Raw genomic sequence first — 19,402 nt, forward strand, 5'->3', positions numbered from 1 at the left:
TTGGCTGGTTAATCATTAGTCTCTTATGATTCCTTTAAAGTTTTTGTGAAAATATCATCTTTTCAGCTTTCCTGAAAGATCTAATATTTTTTGAACTGCTTGTCCAATCCTTTCACCAGGTCTTTATAAGGTAAACCCAGCTTTCAAGGCTTTATTGCTGGTTTTGTTTCAGGATGTGTTGGAGTTTGGGATAACATCACCTGCTGGCGTCCTGCAAAGATTGGAGAGACTGTCACTGTCCCTTGTCCAAAAGTATTCAGCCTTTTTTCTGGAAAACCAGGTATTTTGTTTTAAGGTGTATTCTTACTGGATTCTCTCTGGTATTCTGTAACATAATGTGCTAAAAATTGTTTATTTGAGGGTATAATTTTCTTTGTAAATTAAAAATTATTGTCAGAGCTGCTCAGGATACACCGTGAAAAGACCAAATTATCATCTTTGTGTTCTGTTTGGTGTTCTTTGAGTTAGATACTAAGTATATTTCTGATACAGTGACACGCACCAAAGCTGCTGACGTTGCTTGCTCTTTTTTGACCTATTTTGTTAATTATTAAGGCAGCTGAGCCTGACTGACATCTCTAACAGTTGCCATCAGGCCACATGTAGGTTGTTCCCTCTGTGTCTCAGGAGGGGAGCTCTGCCTTGCCATCATGAGAATAAAGAGCTCACATTAACAGATAATACCTAAAAATTACTGCTATTGCAATTTAAGGTAGTTATTATGAAACCTTTTATTCTGCTTTTTAATAGAACTTGAAAAGAGCTCATCAGTGTCTCAGACTGCTGAAACATTTCACGGGTTTAAGTCTCCCATCTTCTGCACCATCTTGTCAATACATCATATTTTGCCCTGGTTTTGAAAATAAATGATTTGAAAATAAATGATGCACAAAGAGTATTTCACATGTATCTCAAAATTCTGCTGGAAAAATCTTATTCCCATTGCTCAGGTGGGAAACCATTGTCATGAAGAGCTGGCGAAAGATGAAAAACTTACCACAGTTATGTAATTCTTTTTTGGGGGATTGGTTTCTCTGTGGAGGGCTTTAACAATATTACTTACAGGCTAATTTGGGGTATGACTGAAATACCTTTAGACTCAAAGCTGTTGAATAAGTCTTGTTCCAGTAAAAAATAGATAAGCAAAACAATCTACAGATGAGCAAAGGTTTTCATTCCTGGAACTGGTGAATCTTGATTAGTTTATCATGGATAGTCTAAACAATTTGTAAAGGGGAAAGTATGTGTAATCGTTGCTAAATGTTGTGAAATCTATAAAAGTTTTCAAATTACTCAAACAAAGATAATAAAGTGTTGTCATGAGACAAGGAAAACTAATAAATATCAAAAATTCAAAATCTGAATTAAATCACACTGCTTCTGTCTATTTGCCAAAAGCTAGAGCATGCACACTCTCTCTGGAGTTTATTTCACAAACTTTAGTTATATTACAACAACATTTTAATTTTACTATAAAACAACTGCAATAAATATTTAAGTCTGAAACCTTCACAGTGCATTACAACCCTATCTCACTTCACCATGGTGTCAGCAAGACTGAAATATTTCTTCATTTTATAGTTTGCTATCATTTTCCCTGATCCAGCTTTTGTTCCTAGCTACCTGTCTGCTTCCTGCTTGTGGAACTAACAGGGTTGATTTTTAGAGGTTCCTGTTCAATTAGGAGTGTTTTTTAGACCTTGTCTTTTTAAAATTTCAGAGAAGGAAGACAACAAACATTTTGCATGGTTGATTCAATTAAGAGCTAACAAAGCATCTTGGTACTTTCATAAGTTGATTATGCTCAGGCATATGTAATTTATTTAATTCATACACAGTACATTACAAATTAACTTCATTCTTACAGTGGAAAATTATGAAAATACCTTCAAACAAGAAATTTCACTCTTTTTATTTAGCCAGATTTGTGAGATATATGTTTTAGCTTTTAGTGTTTAAAAGGAGCTAAAATTCTACTACAAGATGATCTAGACTACCTTATTTTTATGCTAATGTTCCAAACCTCAAGTAGGCTTTTAAATACCATCAGTTTCTTAAAGGATTTCTCCATTTAAATTGTGAATTTAAAAAAGTAGTTTTCTTCTCATCTTTAGAACTTTTGGAGAGCTGGCTCTAAATTTCTTCTGTGATGCACTGTTATAGTTTAAGCATACCACATGATTAATTCTGTATTGAATATTAGTAACTTTTGATTAAAAGAGTTTTTACTGCAAAAGCAACCATATTATCCTATAATTTTTTCCTGTGTTTTACAAGATTATTAGTCTCAGAAAGCTATTCTGTAAAGTTTTTATTCAAATGTATGTATCAAGTTAAAGGTTTTAAATAAGGTTGGCATCTGAAATACTTAACTGCATGAAAAGATGGTGTAGAAATAAACATTGCCTTCCATAGAACATTGCCCAACTCTCTTTAGGTTAGAAGGTATTGCAGTATTTGAAGTAGAAAATACTTCAGTGTCTTGAGTATATTGAGTTTTTTCTTGCAAAACTGGCTTTGACGCAATTGTGGTTCTGTTAACACATTCCTCTGCTCTGCCTGGTCAGAGAATCTTGATGTACTGTTAAAGGGAAGACTCTTCACAGTGTATAAATAGGTTACATTTTCTTTTAAAAATGTCATTTCTATGCCAAATGGCAAAAGTGGTCTTGTTGTTTGAGGAGACTGTGGGTTTAGGTCAAGGCCTTTTTACTAGCTGGAAAGATTTGGTTGTTGGCTGGTGAACCACTTATTGGATATTTACAACTTTCCACTGAAGACTTTATACAAAGAAGAAATTCCAGTAACCAATCAACAAAATAAAGATCACAAAAGCTTTAGTTTGGAGTGTATATAAACAAGTTTGGTTGTTCTTGACCAACACGACCTATGGCATATGAATTTATTTTTCTGTGGTGAAAACCTGGAAACTTTGAGTCAATTACAGACCAGTGGTAAACTCCAAACCAAGGCAGTATATTATTATATGTTTCAAGTATCACAGATACTTGAAAAAATATAGACCAGTGGTATACTCCAAACCAAGGCAGTATATTATTATAGATTTCAAGTATCGTAGATATAGAAATTGCTCTAAGAAATGTGAGATACAAATTAGCACTGTAAGAGTAAGTTACAATATCAGGCTTTTCTGTTTTGCCCCTTTGAAGTTGTTCCATATTGCCTGAAAATTAATTCAGCTTAATTAGATTAAGAAGTAATATCATGGGTTGCCCCCATGTCATCTGTGTGACTTTGTCTCCGGAAAGAGTCAACTTTTTCTGTCAGCTCCAAACAGAAACTTTCTGAAATTAATAAATCTTCAAAATTCCTTTCCAGCCATACTTCTACACGTCCTGTACATTCCTTATACTACATTGTTTCAATATTGATTCAAAGAGTGAAATTCAGCATTCATCTTTACCTCATTCTTCAGTCTATGACATAATTTGTCCTTTAAACTTCATTACCAAACTTACCAACATTTGCTGTAGCAGTAAATCATCACCTTAATGACTAAGAGCTTTTGTAATTCTTCAGTAGATTCTTCAGTATTGGCTTCTCAAAAGCCTTAAACAAGAGGTTAGAACACCTCTCACGGAAATTACTCTTCTTTCAAATTACTTTACCTACAAATAGCCCACTACAGAGTATGAAGTGTATGGCTCCCTTCTGAGTATTTTAAATAAAAGGAGGTTAGAACACCTCTCACTGAAATTACTCTTCTTTCAAATTACTTTACAAATAGCCCACTACAGAGTATGAAGTGTATGGCTGTATTTTAAATAAAACAGCAGAACAGTTTAGGCTTTTGCAGATGTGTAACAGAAACAGCTGCTATATCGAAGGAAAAGTCTTGGGTTTACTTTTGGTTTTCTGTAGTGCAAAGGCAACTCCAAGCAAGAGTAAAAGCCAAAGGAATATGAATGAAAAGCACATGAAAGGAAATGGCTGGGTTGAGTCCTGGGAAACAAAGGAAAAAGAGCAGGTTGTGACCAGCTAATGACACAGTTAGATTGTTTAAGGAGTCATTGATGAGGAGCGTTTTGAATCTTTCTGATTTAAACTCTCTAATTTTGCTTTACAGGAAACATTAGCAAAAATTGTACGAGTAATGGATGGTCGGATATATTTCCTGACATCTTAAGTACTTGTGGATATAATGACTACGAAGACGATTATAAGGTAGGGAAAATACATTTTCTATGCATTTAGATGATGGTGTTCAGTACAGCTATCAGATATATTCTGCTTCTAAATAAATCCCAATTTACTCAGACTGAATAAAAATGAGATTTAATAAAAATCTGCAGTAACTTTTCATAGCACTGGTTGCAATACGCTTGGATTGCAGTTGTCTAATGAGATAAAATCAGGAATGTAGAACTCAGTAACTGTTTGAAACTCAAGGCTATAAACAGTTGGTAATTGCAGTGAAGCATCTGTATATCTAATATTGCAGTGCTACTCAGCTGGTGCACCATATGTTTTGCATTGTGTTATTTCTAGAAGTCTGTTATTTCAAAAGGATATTTTTTAAAAGTTATCTCACAACTTAATACTAGTAATCTGTTATAATCTGTTAATATTACATGCACCGCTTGGTTGATGCTACGTGTTAAAGTTGTAAGTAAAATAGAATTGATTTAGATCATTGGAGTTATTGGCAGATTTATACTGGACTTGAAATTGTGCTAATAATTATCCAGAAAGCTATCGAGGTCTCCTAAATGCACTATGCATGGGAAACTGAATATGTTCACTTTGCAGACACTATCTCTTTTTGTTGAGGGAAGGGATTTTACCATCATGTTTTATGTATTTTCTGTCTGTTTTCCTGCTGAGGCTAACAGATCAAGAGTTTGTTTACAAGGATGAGCTCATAGTGTTAGTAAAACGCTTGTTACCCAAAATGGATTAAGCCCTCTCATGAGGGCCAGTTGGTTTTTTTCCCCTGGATTTTAGTAGGTGTGGAATAGCTATAGCAGATCAGTTCTGTCTGGCTTGCAGAGATCCACTGATATTCCAGCTAAGCCAGGAATGTTTTGGCATTTTCTTTCTGTATTTAAAAGCCCAACCACTACTGTAGTTGAAAATCTATAATAGAGAAAATTGAGAGAATATATTGTTTTCCCAACTTCTCTGAAGACAAATTCTAAAACATCTGTGTCATCAGACAGCTTGGGAACACACATGTATTACTGCTAAAACAGACACTTTAAACATTGTCACTCAACTCAGGAATTTCCATGTGGTGTGAAAATGGGTCAAAACATAAAAATTCAAATTAACAAAATATAATATTTCAAGTAGTGAAAAACAGTTAGAAGATGAACTAGTATAATGGAAAAGCAGTTCTTGTTTGACATATTCATTAGTACTTTGAAGACGGTGAATTAAATGCAAATTGAGTATATTTGCAGGAATTAACCTAGACAACTTGAAATAGGATATAGCAGCAACATTTGCAAAAACCTTGAATAAAAGCAAATAATAAAAGTGTGAGGATGAAAATAAAGACAGGGATGTGGAAAGCAGGTACTGGAAAATTATTGGCAAACACATAATCAATATAATGTCATACATACAATATAAATAATTGAGAAAATAGAAAAATGCAAGAATCATGTAGCAGTGAGATTTCAGGAGGCATTTGTGGTAGCAGCAACATTTGCAAAAAACCTTGAAAAAAAAGCAAATAATAAAAGTGTGAGGGTGAAAATCAGGAAAGGGATGTGGAAAGCAGGAAAACTACTGGCAAACATACAATAAATATAATATCCTACATACAATATAAATCATAGAGAAAATAGAAAAATGCAAGAATCATGTAGCAGTGAGATTTCAGGAGGCATTTGTGGTTCTGCACCAGCTACTTGTTTTCACAGAAGATGTTTTCTTGAATTCAGATCTTGGTGCTCAATGGTAGCCACTCAAACCAAAACCTGTACTCATCATAAATCAGTATAGTTTGTTGATTTTTTAAAATCTAATATTTCAACTCTGAGAGCTAAAAATGAAGTCCTAACATTTGGATACTGACTGTTCTGGGCATAAAAATGTCACACAACAATACGCTCTGCAGTATGGGGTATGAAGTATATGAGATTGTCCTCAAGATTACATTAACTAATATTTTAGGGAAGGTGGCAAAATACTTTTCCTAGAGTGAGTCCTAAGTGGTCTTTTTTAGATTTTGTTTTGAAGACAATGCTAGAGGAGTAGAAATTGTCTTTGGTGTAAGTTTGGTGCCCACATCTTCACTGCTGAATAAATTTCTACTATAGATCCAACAAAGTATTTATTCCTTTGGGATTTTTCTGTATTTTAAGACACATTCTTTTATCTTTAATCTAAAGGGGGTTTATTTCTGTGCATATTTTACATATTGTATGTGTAAATGCACACACAGAGGCATATATCTCTCTGCAAATATGCATTTATTTTGGGTAGCTTTGAAAATTGTAAAGAAGGTTTAAATTATCTGTGAGCAAATACCGAATAATTTGTTAACAGGTACCAAGCTGCTATGCTTAAAAATGCACTGAAATGAGGAAGCTTATTAAAAATAGCATAAACATGTCACCTCTTATTTCCTTACTGAAAGATCTTGCATGCTTCCACAGTTTCTATTGATTTAATGTTCAAATTAAAATGTTCCAATTTTATTTCATTTTAATGATATATTAGTGGGTTTTATAAAAAGAAAATATTTTCTTAACATTTTGAAATTAACTGTAAGTGCCCTTGGTTTATTCTGTGTTAGATCTTAATGCTCTTTACTACTCTTGCCATTATTTTGGGGGGATAAGTTTGATAAATATGACTGTCCTGGTTTTTCAGCTGGGATAGAGTTAATTTTCTTCCTAGCAGCTGGTTTTGATTGGGGGGATAAGTTTGGTAAATATGACTATCCAGTTTTTCAGCTGGAAAAGAGTTAATTTTCTTCTTAGTAGCTGATACAGGGCTGTGTTTTGATTTTGGTGTGAGAATAATGTTGATTATTTGGTATAATTTGATTATACTGGTGTTTTGCTGTTGCTAAGTAGTGCTTAGCCTAAGTCAAGGACTTCTCAGCTTCCCAGGCTCTGCCAGAGAGCAGGTGCACAAAGAGCTGGGAGGGAGCACGGCCAGCACAGCTGACCCCACCTGGCCAGAGGGACATTCCCCACCACAGAATGTCATCTCCAGTATATAAACCAGGAGGAGTTGACTGGGAGCTGTCAGCTGCTGCTCAGGGATGGGCTGGGCATCAGTCAGGGGCTGCTGAGCAATGGAATTGGGTATCACCTGTCTTATCCCAACCCAGGTTTTCCCTTCTTCCCAGTTCTCCTCCCCACCCCCAGGAGGAGGGAGGGGAGTGGGGTGTTTTGTTGCTGCTGGGGTTAAAGAGCAACAATGACAATATCTGAACAAAATATTTGTATGTTGTTATGGCATCAAAGTGTAAATCTAAACCTTTATTATATGCTTCCAGACATTTTTCTGTAAGCAAACTAGTTACTGCTAACCTTGAAGATCAAGTTTTACGTTCATCTTAGGTATTCAGATATGTATCTTTTTTTCCCCATTTTATATTTCTGTGGAGCTCATGGCAGTACAACATGCAAACAGAAAAAAAAGCAAGCTTGATTTGACCATGCTAGAAACACACATCAAGGTGTGTTAACCAAACACAAGCCTCACTGTAGTCTTTCCTTGACATACTTTGACATCTTCTACCTAGACTGAACAAGCTGGAGACATGTCCTTGCTGTTGTCAGAAGGTATTAAACTCTGTGTCAGCATTATTAATATACAGGAAGATGTCTGGTGAATGTAAAGCACTAAAATGTGTCCACTTTATTTAAAACAATGACTGAATCAGTTAACACAGCTTTGTCTGATCTTAGACCCAGGCCTTATTAGATAAAACAAAAGCTTCACTATATAAAAGTTTCAGGCTGTGTGATTTGAATGTGTAGTGTCATACCAAGAGAAATTCATGGAGAAAAAGATCCTCTGGGCTGTTAAATGTGCTGATACTGTGCAGTTTGTGCCTGTAGTAGAAGTGTCATATGCTGTGATGGTCTGGTGGTAAGTGTGCTGTGACCTTCCTAAGGAAGTGTCCTAAGGAGGGATCAGGGGCACAGGCACGTCCTCCTCTCAGCCCAGGGAGCAATGTTCTGCTTCAGCTTCTTCTGGGAGACACAGAGAAAGATACAGGAGCCTTATCTGGCTTCGCACAGAGTAATAGTCTCCACTAAGAGCAGAGCCCTCCACCCAGGGAACCAAGGCCAAAAACTGCAAGGAGCCCGGGAAGAAAGGGGCTTATATGGGAAAAATGAGGGGTGGGACAAAACTTGGGAACCAATAGAGTACAGGTGCAGGGGTGGAGCAAAGGGGAAGGGCCAGTGGGGTGGGAGAAATCAACATATGACTGCGAAGGCCTCGGGGGTGGGTGATCTTTCAGCTCAGCCTAACCAAAGGCTGTGGTGCAGGGGCCTGGCTCTCCAGGGCAGCACAGCAAACTTTTCCTAGGCTGGTTCTCTGGCCCCCAGAATCATCCATGGAAGAAGCATCCCCATTTTCTCAGTTCCTGGAGTGTTGCCATCACCATGGAGGAGCAGCAGAAATGCCTCCCCAGACGAGGGCAGCTGAGGCAGGACAGGCAGGGGCACGAGCAGGGCCATGAGAAAACAGATGCATCACTGCTCTGGAATAATGCGCTGTTTGCAGTGAGTCTAGATTGAATCTTTGCCTCTCACCAAAATCTGCCACAAGGCAGACATCTACCAATGTGTTTCCTCGTGTCTGTCAGTCATGCTAAATTTGTTTATGTTGTGCTGTATTTTTCATTAATATTTTTCCATGAGGTGTGATTAAGAGACCAGTATTCCTTAAAATAAGTGCAAAAATTGTCCATTGAGTTCAAGTGAGGACTAGGACTGAATATTAGCTGATATTCTCTCTCTTGTAGAGCAAAGAGGGAATTTGCTCTAATTGCAGAATATTAATAAGCTGCTAAATTCCAGTCCATGAGTGTTCACATTCACAGATACATTTGCTGATACATGTTTACACAGGAAGATGTGGAATTTACATTTTCCTGTATGGTGCATTTACAAAATTGTCATCTCTCCCACTGCGGTTAGGGAACCTTGAATAAGACATTCTGACTGGCATAATTAAAATTAACGATGCTACTATTACTATAGGAGATACTTATGGCACTGCTGATCTCATCTTTTCTCTGGGTGATGTTAAACTCAAAGTGAATTGAAGGGAAAATTTCAGAAAAAGGATATTATTAATTACTTGTATAAAGATCATTAAATACCATGAGAAATACCAATTTTATTGCACGTCTTTTAGTGAACTCTATTCTTCTCTACATACATAATTCTAAAATGTGTAGAAGTGTCCTATAAGACAAAATTAAATTTTCCACAACATGTAATCCATGTCTTTATCTCAGTTTATATTCATTCTTGTATAAGTACAAGATTTTAAAAATGGTTACTGCCTTGTTGAAGTCCATTTTGCAGAAGCAAAGAACTCGGGTTCCTTACTCCATTTCTATTTGAATTTGCTCATTTCAGTGTTTCTAAGGCACTGAACTCATTTGCTAGGCCCAGTTCTTATTTTACATTGTACAGTTTAAGATTTTCTGATACGTTCTCTGAGTATGAATATTCAAATACTATGAAATGTTCAAATATTGACACATGCATCATGAAAATTTAAGATCACAAATTTTAGCACAGTTTTAAGTAATTACATCTGTAAAGAGGAAGCTCCTAGGTACAGTATTACAGGATTATATTAGCCCAGGGAATAAACAAATTGAAGAGTCAGTTGGGATGATAATGATCATATATTCCTTAGCAATGATAAATTGTATTTCTGAATAAAATTAATAAAAAGTTGAGGGCTTTTCTTTTATATTAAGGGTGATTTCTGGTCAACAGCAAACCTTTGGACAAAGAATCAAGCCCTTAACTTTCTCCAGTTTCTCCTTCAGCACTGAGTACCTTCTCACCCCTAGAGGTCCTTCCAAGCCAAGGCTGAGGTTGGGAGATGTGCCGGGCGACTCAGCCTTTCCTAGGAAGTGTCTCTGCTATTCTGTAAATAAGCAGAAGAATTCTGTCTCCTGAACTTGGTAAAAATAACAATAAACTAAATTTAAAGGAAACATTAGCAGAAACAGGTGGCTTTTCTAAGAAAACAAAATACAAGTGTGGCTAAAAATAGACTTTCAAAAAATGTATTGAAGTTAAGACAAATTAGGCAAACTTGTACTAATCCAATTTCATTTTATATGTAGAGGTTTATGTCCTTTAAAAACCTATTAACATTAAGTAGCCACAAAAAAGAGGAAATAGTTTAGGATTAGCTCTTTGGAAAACATGTACACTTCCTGTAACCATTTCCATTATTTTTTTCTGAAAACCATAAGCCACTGATTTTTTCTGTGCCTAACCACCTAATGGCTTTGGTTTAGTGGTTGTAATTTTAATATTTTCCTCGGAAGTTTAAAAATAAGTAATTGGATTCCAGTTTTGGAGTCATCATTGTTTAAATAATCATGTGAATATTTTGCAGAGGCCATCTGTTATGATGATGTTCTGATTTTGTTAGACCTGCAGAAAAGTTCATGTCTTTTCAATTTCATAATGGGATTTCAATTTCATGTGTATGACTTGAATCAAGTTTTCCTTTGAAAAGAGCTATAAAATCTGTGGAGGTTATAATATTTCTCTGTGTTAAAATATTTGAATATATCATTTCTGAAATTCTCTTTTGGTCAATCCATACCTTTGTTGCAGTCATTTTATTCCTGACAATCTTGCACATTTATATTTAAGTTTAGAGGTTGAAGTTAAGTGTTACTTGAGACATGGCTAATTACTGTTCACACAGAGCAGTAAGAGATAAACATGACATCCCATTTTATATAAAAGTCATTGGTTTTTGTGCTATCAGATTTGGCATTGCTTTGCCTGTTTGTTTTGCACCAATAAAATACAAAGAGTTTGTTTCTAAAGGCTATTAGCTAAAATACAGATGAGTGACAAATATTTAATAGCTGTGACTAAGTCAATATTAGTCTAATGAATTTCCTGGTTTTCAATTGCCACAGCACAATGGGGAATTTAATTCTTTGTCTTTATGAAGTTTGTGTGTTTAACTGACATATAATTTGAGAACACCTTTGTTTTTTGGGGTTTTTTTTTTGTTTGGTTGTTTGTTTGCTTTGGTTTGGGTTTTTTGTGGTCTTTTTTGTTTGTTTATTTTTTGGTTGGTTTTTTTTTTGTGGAGTCACTAGGAGTTATAGAGGTCTTACAGGCAAATTAAGGCACATCTCTTATGTTCATACAGGAAATGTAAGGAGCAGTATGATTGCATCATCCTTGGTGCTGAGTCTGATAAAGTGCTTCATGCTAATAAACTAAAGCATTCTAATAATATAAATTTTTTTGGAAAATCAAAACACATGAATTTGAATGTTTGTAATTTTTGATGTAATGGATTAAAAATGGGTGGGTTAGTGTTTACTTACCTTTGCAACAGTTTGAGAAGCAGGGTTAATTTTTTGATCATAGAAAAATGTGTAGCATCTAAGATTTCTCTCCATTATAAAACTAAACCACTAAAATGTTGGAGGAAAAGGGAAAGATGTTCTCTTGTACCATTTCAAGTGTGGAAGAGCAATAATTATCATATGATAAAATAATTTCAACTGTGTAATTATTTCTTATTTTCTCATGCTTAGCTTGAGTAAAATTACCATGGTCATTATTAAGGTAATGTCCAAGCGCTCCTGGCTGATTAACTTCAATCCTGACATAGTTCCATGCAGGTATTTCACATTAATCTCTTTGGCCAAGGAATGGCTAGCAGAAGCTCAGCCCTGCTGATTCTGTCAGCTGTTTGCTGGGCTAAAACTACACAAGCTTCTTCTTCTGATTTTAGCCAGACTATTTGTTGTAGGGGTCATGTGTGTGTAACAGAACACCAGAAACATTACATGAAATAATGTGTTTTTTTCTGGCAGAGGACAACCTCTTTTGTTCTCCCTAGCAGGGCAAAGTGACAGAGTCACTTCATGTGCAGCAGCCTGACAGTTTCTGTCAAGCTCAGAGCACATGGCCAGAGGATAAATTCAAGGCAGTATTACAGCAATGGGGCAAGACAACTGATGCTTTATTAGTAAGTTCATGCAGGGTTTCCACCTTTTTTTCCTTCATTTAGGAATTCTGAAACCAATTTCAGTTTCCAATTTCAAGAGTCTCAGTCAGTGGAGTTTTCCTGAAATCAAATCTGAACAGAATTTTCAAAAATTAAACCAGTCCAGCTTTCTTGTTGGGCATGTCTGAATCATCCCAGTGCAGTTTGAACAGCTACTTTCTTTATAACAAAGTACCAAAGACAATTTCTACAATCTAATTGAAATATATAACAACATAACAATTGCTATGAATGCACTTAAAATCCATGGCAGTTGCTTCCCATATTTTTCCACTTTAGCCATATCTACAGCAGAGCAGTTGCAAGTCTTCATTCATTTCACATTTCATTTTGCTTTTTCCATATCTGTGTAACGATTGCAAAGGGAATGTTAAGCTAATTTCATTATGAATTGGGATTACTAAAATAACCTACTAACTTGGACTTTTGAGTGCTATAAAAATAAATACACTAAAGTAATTTGAGATTCCTTTGGCTATGTTAGTTTACTTAAAAAAGCTGCCTCATTGCTACTTTTTACCAGCCTCATTTGGGAAGGCAAATGATAACCACATGCACTAAATATTGAAATTTTGTCTCTTATATGTAGCATGTTCTATGTTGCTTTTAAAATCTTTAATTTCATAATATAATAAAAAAACTTCACTGTTTTAATATTTTATTTAGCTTGAGTGGAAACTAATGTCAGTCTAATGACTTCCTTTTAGGCATAAATGGAGAAACAGTTTAATTCTGAAGATATTTGACCCTATTTTTCTTTTGTTATTCAGAATAAGACTTAATGTAGTGTGTAGGTGGTGAATTTACAGATATATGCAGTTAATCAGCAGACTGTGCCTTTCAGCTTGCTTTTCCTCTGTTGAAAATCTTCCTTTCCAAGTTTTAGCAAGTAACTTTACTAAAGAAAGAGTGGTTTGAGTCACCATTTAATAAAGTATTTGAAAACTTAGAATGAGAAATTAATGAGACTTGAACATGTCTTTAAAATTAAATTCATGTATAACAGCATTACAAAGCACTCTAGAGCAGAAGGACTGAGGGAGATTCTTTCTTTTAGAGATAATCCATTCGTTCAAACTAACTTTGCTCTTATCAGTTTATGTTCATGGAAATTGATGAATCTGATACTTTATTTGACCTCACTGACATGGTATAATCAACTGGAATGGTACCACACTGTGTGTCTAAGTTTGGAGTTCCTGAGGCTGAATTTTCTGCTGAAGTCAATTGTCTTGAGATGTTGCCTTGCCAAATGTGTTGGAATAGAGATTTAACATTCTCATCATGTACTGTAGAGCAAAGAATGAAAATCATGCTATAGCTTTCAGAGCGATTTAATGGACAATTACATCATTTCACAGACAATTTGATGTATTAGTAAGTAGTTTCTGCATATATATTTTTCTGTGCAGGTCAACTTCTATGTGAGGGTGAAAGCAATTTATACCCTTGGACACAGCGTATCTCTGATTGCTCTTACAACAGGAAGTATAATTCTTTGCCTTTTCAGGTATGTGTTTTTTCATGAGTAAATACTAACAATCATAAGAAATCTTTAACTGTTGTCTGATTACTCAGCTATTTAGAAAATTCATGGAGTTTACACTTTTGCAGTTAAGCAGCTGACAGTAATGTAATGCTGACTAGATTTTTGCCTAGATTTTGCTAGCAATGATCATATTAATAATTTTCAAAGCATTAGACAAATTTACAGGCATTACAGCACATGTAAGAAAGAACAGTAATTTAGGAATGATTACATAAAGCATTTTCTATTTGGTTATTCAACGCCTTGAATTGCTCTTGAGAATTAGTTGGATGCTGATCTCACCACTGGACATGAGTGCAGCCACGTTTTGCATAAGCTTCTGAGTGCTTTCCAGGGGTACTGTAATCAAAGGCAATCACTAATTTGTCCAACTGTAAATCACAGAATCACCAAATCACAGAATCTCCAAAGTTGAAAGAGACTTTCAGGATCATCTACTCCTGCCATCAACCCAGCATTGCCATAACCACCCCTAAACCATATCCCCAAGTGCTGCATCCAAACACCTTTTGAACAAGTCCAAAGACAGTTGACTCCACTACCTACCTGGGCAACTCATTCCAATGCCTGATCATTCTTTCAGTGAAAACTTTTTGTCTAATACCTAATCTGAACCTCCCCTGATGCAACTAAAGGCCCTTTCCTCTCATCCTTTCACTTGAATCATGGCAGAAGGGACCAGTCCCCACCTGGCTGCACCCTCCTTTCAGGTGGTTGTAGGGAGCAATGAGGTCTCCAAACAAAACAACCCCAGTTCCTTCAGCTGCTCTGCACAAAACCTGTTTGCTAGACTCTTCACCAGCTTCGTTGCCTCTGTCTGGGCACCCTCCAGCACCACAAAAATGTCCTTTTTGAAATGGAGAACTGAACTGAACATGGTGCTCAAGGTACAAGCCTCACTGGTTCCAAGCACAGTAGCAAAGCTGTGGATAATTGTGCTGGGTCTGCAATGTTTTTGTTTGGTAGTGTTAGGAAATGCAGTACTGCCTGCTGCTTTTGCCCAATTTCTGTGACTTTTCTCAGGCTGAAGGCAATCTTCAACTAGTAAAATAACTTTTAAGTCTTCAACTAGTAATAAATATTTTTACTGGTCTTATCAGTATTGCAGTTTTTCTCAGTCCCTCCACCTTCATGCCTTTATGTATAACTTCCACCTAACAGAATAGCCTTTATATTCTCCATTATGAACTTCACACCACTTTTCTGCTCCACTTAGGACCAAGAAAGCCAAGAAAGTGCATATCACAGTTTTGGTAGAAAGAAAGTACAAATAATATGTAGATAACAGCCTGTTGTTTGTCAGAGCCTCATTCCTCTCATTAAATATTCCTATGGTGAGATCTGTAAGCCTTTCAGTTTGCCATCAAATTTTCTCAATATCTAAATCTTCAGAGAACATTCAGAGCAGATATGTAACCCATAATTATGTTTAGAATGCCTTTAAAAAAAATGAAGTGAGCCAGTCATGGTTATACTCGTTCTATCAGCAAATGCTCCAATGCAGATTACTGCAGTTTCAGAACTGCTAAAAGCTAAAACCACATTTAATACAGAGAATTACAGACATCTGAATGTCACCCATCACCAGAAGTCAGGTGTAACCAGTCAAGCATTTAAGAGGTGTACTCAAAACCTTCAACCTCAGTTTAAATATCCAACTAGAAATTTTTCCCAGTCTTCCAGTTGAGTCAGGGAAAAGACAGATTTTCATGACACTACATATGTTCTTCTAGGCCCTCCTTCAAGAAGAATCCTCCTCTGTTCTTTGCAGGGAGTGTTGGGGCCTCCCAACATAGTGAGTTGAATTAAGAGTTAATTTCTGCCCACTAACTCTTAAAATATTTGTTTGACAGCCTTGCATATATCCAACATTTATTATTTGAGCTACTGAATTGGATGAATAACTAATCATCTACATTAGTTATTCAAGAAAAATAGTTTCCTCCTATTTGCAGCTTGCATGTATCTCTGAATTCCACAGGAACATGTGGTGCAGTCCAACATAATAGTGGTATTTCAGCAAAGGATGTGCATGGCCACAGCAATCACTGCATTTTTGACAATGCTTAAACAACTGCTTAAAATCCAGCCTGGTATTATGTCCTTTGCCAAATTCAGGCCTAACATGGCAGATGTGTTCTTTATTTCTGTGCACTTTTTGTAACTGTCCTTGCTTCAGTAATTTCAGAATGGATTATGTATGTTTGATAAAAATTACAACTGGAAGAATACTTGTAAGTTGCCACTGCACACTTCCACTACACCTATTGCATCTTCTTCATTTTTTTCCCTGCTCATGCTTGCTAAAATGCCTTGGCTTCTGCTCTGTTTTCAGGTGCACAACTGGAAGAATACTTGTAACTGCACGCTGCCATTGCATCTATTGCATCTTCATTTCTTTCCCTGCTCATGCTTGCTAAAATGCCTTGGCTTCTGCTCTGTTTTCAGGTGTAGCTCAAGGTGCTGATTGTGCCCACAAAAACCTCTTAGCACTTTGTTTTTTAGGGATTTTCTATAAAAAGAATATTTTAAACAGGAAAATCTTGAAGGAACTGTATTTTAAGGGAAAAGCCCTCAACTTCTAGCTTGCTTCCCCTGAGCTCCCATTCAGTTACATGGAATCTTTTATCTGTCATTTGTTTGTAAGGCTTTCACATGGCTGCCAGACTAAAGTTTTGCATTTATTGGACAGAAAGGATTTGTGATCAAATATTCTAAATGCATTTTTAATTGCTCCTGCATACACCATCATCATAGGATCAAAAGTCACTCTGTAGCAAAACACAGGAGTTAAATAAAAGAATGAAACCAGAAAATAATAGGTGAGAGTACATCTGAAGTATATCCAGGATAATCAAAGTTGTATTTGCAAGAAAAACACTGGAATGAGTGCACACACAGAAGGATACAATAGCCTGTGTTTATTGTCAGCTTATTGTGTCAGTTTGTTGTCAGTTTATTATGTTATGTTAAAATGTGCGAGAAATACCACTGGGATCTTTTAATCTGTGATATTGAACAGAAGTAAGAGATGAAAGAAAACAGCAAGGCAGCCCTGACAAAATGACAGAAAAGGAAAGGGTATGCTCTTACTCAAGGTTCATATTGTTAAGAAATATCCACAGAGTAATAAAGTCTTTCAACAGTTTCTGCATCATAAACTAAAATGCTTCTTTTTAAATCTCTTTTTAGAAAACTTCATTGTACTCGGAACTACATCCATCTGAACCTGTTCCTCTCTTTCATTCTAAGAGCAATCTCTGTTTTAGTCAAGGATGATATTCTCTATTCCAGCTCCAACACAGCTCACTGTCCAGAGGATCAAACCTCATGGGTAATAAACCTCATTTGTTACCTGGTGTAACACTGTTTCATCACTGAATTTTCCTCCCTCATCCTTTTAAATATTTAGGAGTACCAAGATTTCACTGCAGACAATTCTGAAGAGAACGTAATGACTGGGAGAATGGGGTGTTAGATGTATCCAGATAAAGAAGGTTGCAGCACAAGTAGGAGACCTTAACATTGTTTGCATGTCCATGAAGGACAACTTATCATCAGCCAAGACAAATCATAACCAGATACAGCTGGTTAAATAAATACCCAGCCACTATAAATAAATATGAATAAATATGGCCACTGCATTAATCAGCTGGGAGGGTTGAAGACAAACTGGAGTGCCATCAGCTGGGAGTGATTAAAGGCAGCTGCTCTGGAAGTGTTCCAGCAGCTTTATCGGGGTGCAGGAATTGGACAGGTATCAGTGGAGGGAGGGAATAACTCAGGAAATTAAATATTTGCAGGAGTTGTCTTCATTAACTCCTCAGTACTTCTGGGCTATGACAGAAGTGTTATCGTCTGCACTCTTGGCAAGCAAATATGTTTACTGCATTTTCATGTACAGGGCTTAAAAAAATCTCAAGTCTTGCTGTTAAAATACTGACCTCTATATAATATGCCCCATTCACTGCTGTGTTGTTTTAGTCAAAAATCCCTTCTGATTTTAATTAATTACAGTTCAGGCTTGTGAGGAAAAAAATGGAATAAGATATTTTTTGTCTTGGTGTCCCAAAATGTGAAGTTCTTAGCAGTGAATACCAAGCTGTATATAGGAATTCATACTCTGGGATATTTCTAATGGAGAAAAACAGGAACTGAGTTAGGAGACTGCAGTTAGGCAAAGTTGATAGCAAACAGATTGTCAGGGGTAATCAGAAGTTCTTAGGTCCTTGAAAGACTGTTCAGTGGACTCTCAAAATTCTGCTTGGTTTCTGTGATTTCATTTATTCTCCAGCTATTCTTGGCTACAAAGCCTTATACTTTCCTATTTAAATATGTCAGATTTTGTGGACTGCTGAATCATTTCTGTTGCATTGTATGTGGGATGGTCTGGCACCAGCCTGACAAGGCTGGTCTGTCTATCAAGCACTGGCTTGTTGCTGCCTTTCACACAAAACAGCACATGGGGTTTTCCCCTTTTGTCATGTGTGTGTGATGTTCCACAGTCCTGCTGCACTCACAGAGGTCTAAAACACACAGTTCATAAGCTCTGTAAGTATGTCCTGGCTCTGGATTACATAGAGAATTAATTTTTGCTAACTTTACTGATAGATACTTTCACTGTTCATCATGGACAAATGCAGTTGATACAGGATTACCTGCAGGAGGAAGGGAAAGTACTTCGATGTAGGGTTCTGGTATCTGAATTGAGACTATAATACAAGGGAATATTAGAATTTATAAAAGATTACAAAATTTTCAGTGCTGATCTCATTGTAAGGAGTCCTAAGTATAAAAGCAAATTTCAACTTGTTTGAAAATTTCAACTTTTGACACATTTTGAAATGCTTAATTTTATCCATCTTACATTTTCTGGCCCATTGTTGATCTGTAGTGGATATCCCAAACTCCAGAGGTAAGATCAGTTTTACCAAAGTTAGCTATCTTTCCAACTTTGGTTGTAGGTAACTAAAATCAGGTAAATTAATTCAAGCCTTTGGACTCTTTCTTAGTTTTCTATATAGGCATTAACACAGGCATGGATGTTACTTGGAATGCACTGAGGTGTCTCAGACATCCTGGGGGGCTGATGGGTACAAAGAAGTCTCCCTGAGGAGGTCTGTGCCCTTCTGGCTTAGCAGCTGGTGACTGCATCTCACTTCTTAATAAACATCTAGGTTTAGAGAGAGGAATTAATCATCACTGAAAATAAGCTGCCTGCTTAGGTATCTGGTGTACTTGGAATTTTAACAGAAAAATGCAGGTATAAAGGGTATTTAAAATGGAGAAGTGAGTAAAACCTAGTAGAAACTATAGATTTTATTTGGTCCACTTTGTGTAGTCTGTTACATTCACCATATCATCACATTTCTTGGCACATTCTCAGTCCATATGAGCATTTTCATATTCAATTCTCACATCCCAGATTCCTACTGGGAAGTACCAAAGTAGCAGCAGCCAGCACTGTGGAACATCAGCAGCACAGACATCTGAAAATTAATTCTGAAGACCAGCACACAGACTATAAGCATCATTTTTTGATACATATCTATGTTTTATTAATTAAGAAACATTAAAACATTTTCTAAAGGGAAAACATTATTTTTAAAAATCCAGACAACT

At 36.2% G+C, this 19,402-nt stretch overlaps 1 protein-coding gene across 1 annotated transcript in view; it reads left to right on the forward strand.

Moving 5' to 3' along the window:
* Positions 1-19,402, forward strand: part of VIPR2 (vasoactive intestinal peptide receptor 2) — a 46,584-nt gene that overhangs the window by 14,383 nt on the left and 12,799 nt on the right. Inside the window, exons 3-6 of the mRNA XM_039711663.1 lie at positions 173-280; positions 4,088-4,185; positions 13,644-13,741; positions 16,973-17,114. Of these exons, the coding sequence (XP_039567597.1) occupies positions 173-280; positions 4,088-4,185; positions 13,644-13,741; positions 16,973-17,114 (446 nt within the window). The remainder of the gene's footprint in view (positions 1-172; positions 281-4,087; positions 4,186-13,643; positions 13,742-16,972; positions 17,115-19,402) is intronic.

This window comes from Passer montanus, unplaced genomic scaffold, assembly GCF_014805655.1.
Source record: "Passer montanus isolate IOZ18808 unplaced genomic scaffold, ASM1480565v1 scaffold10, whole genome shotgun sequence".
NCBI lineage: Eukaryota > Metazoa > Chordata > Aves > Passeriformes > Passeridae > Passer > Passer montanus.